Here is a 7,092-nt window from a genome sequence, read left to right as displayed (position 1 = left end):
CGAGCATTTGGTTAGCTTAGACTAGGGTGAGTCTAGGTGATTCTCGGATCGTGATTTATGGGTAGTGTTTAAGAAATAATATTTTTCAAAACTATTTCCGCTAGTTGTTTTATTTTTACAAAGAAAATGAAAGAGATATAAAAATAAAGAGAGTCAATATTTTTCGTGATTTGATTGTATGTGTAATGTGTATATTTATATTGGTTACTCTGGTGGAGTGCATATGAGATGCTTTTATTTTTCCTTATCATATGAGGAGTGGTTATATTTGTAATATGTTAAATATTAATGGATTTGATTAAGATGATGTGTGTTGTTACAATATCGTTTTATTGTTGGTGTTCGTTTTCACATGGATTATGGATTAAGTGTGATAACATGTCTGTGAACTTTGTGTTGGAGTGTTAGGTTATTATTCAAGAAACTATAAGATATTTTGATCTATATTGAATGAGTTGTATTATCTGATGGTTTTGTGACGTACTAAGTAAGGAACTACTTGCCTCGGTGTTGGAGGAACTATCTCGCCTCACTCGTACATTGTAATGGATGAATAGTATTTTTTAAGTATAAGAGGTTAATCTGTTAGAGGTGATTAGTTAGAAATAGACTGAATAATAAATAAAATATACGTGTATTCTTTTTGAGATGTGTATACTTTTGTATACACGTGTATTCTTTTTGAGGTGTGTATACTTGCGTATACACGTGTATTCTTTTTGAGATGTGTATACCTGCATATACACGTTTATATATTATTGTATATATAGAGGAATTATTACCGTGCGTATGTGATGATTAAAATTGTTTTACCAAGAAAACATGCATGTGTAGGTTGTTTTCTAAAGGTCACGTTATTAATGATTAATTAATACAATGGTGATAATTGTTTTTTTTAAACTAGATTGGAATTTATGTAGATGATGTCTTAATATAATGATGATCGTATTTCAACAACAAACGGATTTTTATTTTGTCTTATAAGTGTGTCGTGCTTATGAATTATGACATGATTGACTAATATCGTTAAATTAGTTTCACATGATTTTGGCATATTCGAGTATTTATTCCTAATTGTTTTGTTTCAGTCTATATGATTTTTATACATGAATATGAAAAATTATTTTTTTGATACGTGCTATATTTGATCCAGTTGCAAGCATGAATTAGGATTCAAGGGTGGTTTTAAAATTTAATTTTCTGAGAGCATGACTAAAATAAATATAGAGTTTTATTGTAGTATCAATGACATGAGTGATTTTTGTTTTAAGTCACTACAAGAAAATGGGTCTTTAGCCACGGATGGCCCGAAACATTTGCCACGGCTCCAAGCTGTAGAATCATTTCCTACGGTTGGTAGCTGTTGGTATACTTATAATAGTTGTAGAATGACATGACACTATTTGGCTATCTTTCTCCACAGTCATAGCCGTTGGTATTCCCACGGTTTGGACCGTCGGATCTGATATTGATGGTATGTGAAAGGCGTGGATTTTAACCCACGACAATAATTCAACAGAAAATTAGTCCAAAAGTTTGGGCGCGGTGCTCCAAAAATAATAATAATAATAATGAGAAACTAAACAAACCTCATTCACTGCCATTCTCATCTCTCTTATCGGCTTCTCTAACAATTCGTCCACCAGCACCAGCACCACCTCTCTAACAGCTCGTCACCATCACCTCTCTCTCATCAAAGGTAATGTTAAAAGTTTTATTTTTAAGTTTTTGTTTTATTAAAGGTTGGTGCTTTTTATGTTTTGGATGGAAATTGAGTAAAGGGTGGTCCTTTTTTTGTTGTTTCAGAATTGTAGGAGTGAAGTCAGATCCCACAGTAGCTGAACAAGTTAGTTCAGTTGCTAAAATAAAAAAGTGGTAAACTTTAACGTAACATATTGTTGTTCCTTTTTGGTACAGTGGACGGCATGCTCTAAGATCTGAACTCTCGGAGGTATTATTATTCCTATACTTTCTCCATTAACAATTTTTGAGGTTCCTTTCTCCAATTTTGTGTTTTTTAATTTGTTTTCCAGCTTGGTTATGAATTAGATGGCAAGGATCTTGATGACGTCTTTTGGCGTTTCAAAGCAGCGGCATTCCTCCGTTCTCACAAAGGAAGGTAGAGCCTTACATGCATTCCCTACTTTATGACATTTTAAGGTAAACCCTTATATTTTTTGGTATGTAGGCTCAACAAAAGTTATAACCGCTGACCCTCCAGCAGTAAATGGGTATTCGAGGCGTCAAAATTCAAAAGCAAGCTTCAGAGTGGTTCAACCAGAAGTTGTACCAAGGTATCTATACCAGTTTCAGAATTTTAAGGACTTAATAGAAATGTCTGTCAGTATTGATGCTAGTTTCTGACTTCTTTACTGATTTCAGGTTCTCAAACAGGGGATTGCTCTTGGAAGGTCTGTGGACCTTTCGAAGTTCAATGGGTATGATGAACTGCTCACTGAATTAGACCATATGTTTGATTTTAATGGGGAGTTGATGGCTCATGGCAAAAATTGGCAAGTTATCTACACTGATAATGAAGGAGATACGATGCTCTTGCACGTGAGAGACTGGACTTTGAGGCTGCAGCTGAGGCAATTGAGAAAGGAAAGCAGGATTCATCAAATGTATTATTTCCTAACCAGCAGTTGGCGGAGATGTCAGCATCTGCAAGTCTGCAATTCACTTCTGGTGGTCTAGAGGTAGGTATTTTGCTATAGGTGTACATTTTACAAAGATTTGCAAGTTCAAACTTTAGATCTTCATTCACTTTTTATTAAAAATGATTGTACGCAGGAAGCAAAAGTTTCTAAAGTTAAGGAACAGATACGAAGCAAGATGTATCCTAAACGGGACGAATATCAGTGGAGACCGTCACCCCTTTTATGCAAATGTTTTGATACTGTTGATCCATACATGGGAAAGGTACCAAATGTTGTTTCCTTTCATGAATTTTGGTTCTGTTTCTTTTATGTTAGTTAGCTGTTCAAGAATTGGCGCATGTCAGTTACGAAAGACTTTCTTATAGTAATCTGTTTTCCTTGGTTGATTTATCCAAGACTATGGTGAGGCTGTCAATGAACTGGTCTAATCCAGAAATTTTAGCTCGAATAGCAGCTGACTAACCATCCAGCTTCTTTTCATTTTTATTGTATTGAAGTGTTCATGTCATTTACTTTGAAGTTTGAACAAGTAAGATTGGTTGAAGGCAAACTAAACAAGATAGACTGTTGCTATGTGCAGCCACCCCCACTGCCAAGAGCTAGGAGTCGTATGGATTCTCTAGTCTTTACATCAGACTTTGTCAAAGCAACCAAAAGTGAAGATACTGTTCCTACGAGTGGAAACTTCATGTTTGTATCTTAACCAGAAACTCAAGTGACTACTGATGAAGTATTGAACAACGAAACTGAAATTGAGATAAACAATATTAATGTCCGAGAACATTGGTTAAGGAAGACAAGGAGTTTTTAGAGAAGAAAAAGAAGTTGCACGATCTCGAGCAGTAACTTAGCAATGCCTTTAAGCAGGTAGTTTGTCTAATCTTTACTGTTTATCCTTATTATACATTCCTCCATTTCTATTTTTTCAATCATGTAGCTGAATCTCGTCCAAGGTAAGCTATATATTTGAGGAAAAATGAAGAGATAGGGTTGGCACTCATAAACTTCCCTTCAAACAGTAATTATGGTTTCATTTACAATTCTAACTTGCTTTCTACGCTTTTAGATTTTGTGTGTCTTCTGCAGAATGAGGCAAATTTGCAAGATAAGTGATTGACATTATTTTGGTCATGCAGAGTAAAGGGGATTGACTACAGGGTTATTCTGCAAAATGAAAATCAGCTCGAGATTTCCTTCACAAGAACAGGCTTAAAGGCCTTGTTGGCATGTTTGTGGTTAACTTTTACAAGACCTCAACATTGAAGAGGGAACGTGAGTTGTCATTCTTTAGAATTGTTAGAATGGGATTGATATATTAGTTTCTTACACTCTGGAAGTATGTTAGTGTGAATAGCAATAGACTTATTGAATCATTAATTCAAAACTCAATTTGTTGGTTATTTTTACGATAGGATAGAGAGGGCTATAGAATTAAAGGTGAAAGGGACATAAATATCATTGTGCACTCAATTGAGATATGCACTCATTAACATGTTCAATTTCTTTTATGGAACTGAGATCTTTATCCCATTCAGGCCAGCATGACGTTATCGTTGTGCTTGCGTCTCAACATTTACATTGTATGATATGATCAATCTGCAACCAAAATATGGGCGAATCTATATCCGCCGCAGGGTATAATCTGGTTTGGTCTGCTGGTTTAGGCTGGTATCTGGTTTGTCCATCTATTGATTGGGGTTTAGTTGAGCCACATTTTACCTAGGTTTTTATCCCTTCATCTACAATAACTGAAACTCAGACATCCTACTTACACACAGAAACTGTCAGATCTTTAGGTTATAATGTGGTAGCTAGTAAGTTACTTTTTGTTTCCTTTATTTTTAACTTCACTAGGTGATAATCCCTTATATCATTTGGAAATGTTAAAGTTAAGTGCAGATATTATATATTGGTCTTCTTTCATCCGAAGTATTTTACATATGGCTAAAACTGTTCAAACTTACAGGTATGCTTTACTCGGTGCTGCTTCTTTTCTTGGGGGTTCAATGAGGATGACAGTACGGGTCACTTTGTGTCATTATGGTTGAAATCACAAATAACTTGAAACTACTTCCTCTTATCATATGCTTGTTCTTCTTATATCGAAGGTACATACTGACTAATCTACATAATCTTCCATTGTTAATTACTTATTAGTCATTACTAGCAAATGCCATAATAAAATGTGTTATATCTTTTACTGCAACAGGCCGTTGGCAATGCTTTTATCGAAGGTTTATATGAAGAACAGGCCCACTTGAGGGGCATACCATTGCTCGAGTCTCGACCTAAATACCACATGCGAAAAATGACAGCCAGGGAAGCATGCAAGAGACAAAAGGTTGATCCACTCTCATTTCAGACTGCATCTATTACGTCTTTCTTATTTTGTTGAATGTACTTGTATATCTTACTTTGGATATATTTTCCATGTTGAAAAGGTAGTCTCTTTTCCTCGTGGTTGTTAAAGTTATGGGATTTGGTTTCTATTTTATGAACAAGCACAATGGTTTCCCGGTGAGTTTCGCATCCTCCCTTGTTTCACATCACAAAAAGACTTCCTTCGTTCTTTTTTGTAACGCATGTTTCATGTTTGCTTGCTTCCAGGTGGTAGATCATGGACGAAACGGAGAGGCACTCGTAATTGGACTCATTCTTCGGAGGTAGAACATCTTTAATTATGTTTCCTTGTTCCGCATTCAATTTGCATTTTAACCAAAAAAATGCATGAACTATATTATATTGTTTGATTACTTACATTTTAAAAATTATTCAAATAACTGGTTCATAATGCAGTCACTTGTTTGTACTTCAATCTAAGATAGACTTTCAGCATAGTCCTTCGGCCTGTGATCTTGGTTGGTACCAATAAGGTAATTGACAGCTCGGACTCTATCTTTTCTCTTTACTTATTGCTTTTCATTCGTTGGCAAATACTGATGGATCGTCTCAAATCCAGGCACAACTTCGGCGAGTTTGTCAAACCGGCCTCTAGTAAGGGGTTGTCCATAGACAACATTTACTTAAGTCGAGATGACTTGGATATGTACATAGATCTAGTCCCTTTTCTGAACCCCTCCTTACATTGTTCCAGAGGATATGTCTTCGACAAAGGTAAAAATTTCATTTATCACTACAAAACTAAGTATTTATATATTTTTTATCTGGAAGTATGCTTTAAAATGTCATTCATTTCTTTTCAATCGGGTAATTCTTTACTTGTATGTACAAGTTTACAACCTTTTTTGTCAGCTAGGACTAAGGCATGTATTTGTTGAACCCCGTGCTCCTCGTGTCATTGGTTTGATTGCAATGTAGAGCAACCCAAGTTCAACGAGTTATGTAGAGTAGATGTCAAGCCCAAGTTAATGGAAACAAAGTGAGATGCTAATTTAAGTTTTAATTGTAGCACATAGAAATGCTCTTGCTATGTGCTACGGTTTTTTTCCATTCAGTTAGGTTCTGACTTTTAGACTTGTGGGATTTTGACTTTAATATCATTTTCTTGTGATTCATTTGTATGTAGGTATTTGTATGCAGGTGGATGCTCATGAAAAGGTTATTAAGGCTAGGGTTCTGTGAAGCTAGGACTTCAAATCATTTTCGAAAGTATTCAAGTGTAAGGGAATGATAAAACGTAACGGAGAAACATGCGCGAGGTGAACTAAGGCATTATTATTTGTACGGGGTGATGAAATATATTGAAAATTATTTGGAAATTCATTTTATATTAAGCTTGTGGTAATAAATGCTAGACTTTTTTTTTTTTACTTGTATGATTATTCATCTCTTTATCTGGTTTTCGGCAAAGGAATTTTGATTGGGAATGTGGTTTTTTTGTAATATTGTTATTAGGATGGATGGATGGATTATTAGTTGGATTGAAAGGCAAAAGTGGATAAAACTAGTATATATATTTTTTGTTTTTTTTTAATTCTAAAACGTTTTAGTCACGGCCAATGTCCGTAGATAATGCAAAAAGATGTGTGTGGCAGTGGTACTTTTACTACGGATTATGCCACAGCTTTTCTCTCAAAAATAATTGCTACGGATTATGCCACGGGCATTCTCAGTGGCACTTGCCACGGCTTATGCCACGGTCGAGAGCTGTGGTAGTTGCTACGGCTATTCCCACGGTCATTAGCAGTGGCCCTTGCGACGGCGTTTGCCACGGTCATTCGCAGTGGCAAGATCCTACGGCTTGAGCTGTTGCGTGGACCGTCGCAGTTATCCACGGTCATTCACTGTAGCAAAACTTTTCCCGACAGGTCAAAACCCCACGGACTTGCGACAGCCAATAGCTGTGGCTAAAGCCCTTTACCCACGGTTTTGGTCCGTGGCTAAAAGTCAGCTTTCTTATAGTGAGTGTATTAGGACACTGATTTTCTTTTATGCATGATATAAAAGACTCCATAATATTTTATACCGGGAT

The 7,092-nt window shown here is 35.9% G+C and overlaps 1 protein-coding gene across 9 annotated transcripts; it reads left to right on the top strand.

Moving 5' to 3' along the window:
* The first annotated feature begins 1,538 nt into the window (after positions 1–1,538).
* LOC147477522 (G patch domain-containing protein TGH-like) lies at positions 1,539–6,470 on the top strand. Of its 9 annotated transcripts, none has more exons than XM_086582573.1 (16): positions 1,562–1,699; positions 1,807–1,951; positions 2,034–2,119; positions 2,189–2,294; positions 2,383–2,699; positions 2,794–2,922; positions 3,241–3,527; positions 3,797–3,932; positions 4,627–4,768; positions 4,870–5,001; positions 5,102–5,177; positions 5,268–5,323; positions 5,457–5,533; positions 5,620–5,774; positions 5,913–6,039; positions 6,187–6,470. In XM_086582573.1, exons 5-7 carry the CDS (start codon positions 2,655–2,657, stop codon positions 3,361–3,363), a joined length of 297 nt encoding a protein of 98 aa, XP_086438699.1. In that variant the 5' UTR covers positions 1,562–1,699; positions 1,807–1,951; positions 2,034–2,119; positions 2,189–2,294; positions 2,383–2,654; the 3' UTR covers positions 3,364–3,527; positions 3,797–3,932; positions 4,627–4,768; positions 4,870–5,001; positions 5,102–5,177; positions 5,268–5,323; positions 5,457–5,533; positions 5,620–5,774; positions 5,913–6,039; positions 6,187–6,470. The 9 variants fall into 6 exon arrangements, with proteins under 9 accessions (XP_086438707.1, XP_086438700.1, XP_086438699.1 ...); XM_086582576.1 differs by having other exon boundaries at positions 1,567–1,699; positions 1,918–1,951; positions 2,050–2,119; XM_086582575.1 differs by having other exon boundaries at positions 1,567–1,699; positions 1,918–1,951.
* The last annotated feature ends 622 nt before the right edge of the window (positions 6,471–7,092 follow it).

This window comes from Coptis chinensis, chromosome 9 (genome assembly GCF_015680905.1).
Source record: "Coptis chinensis isolate HL-2020 chromosome 9, ASM1568090v1, whole genome shotgun sequence".
NCBI classification, from domain to species: Eukaryota; Viridiplantae; Streptophyta; class Magnoliopsida; order Ranunculales; family Ranunculaceae; genus Coptis; species Coptis chinensis.
Note: the sequence above shows the minus strand (reverse complement) of the source record. Positions and strands in the feature narration are given on the sequence as shown.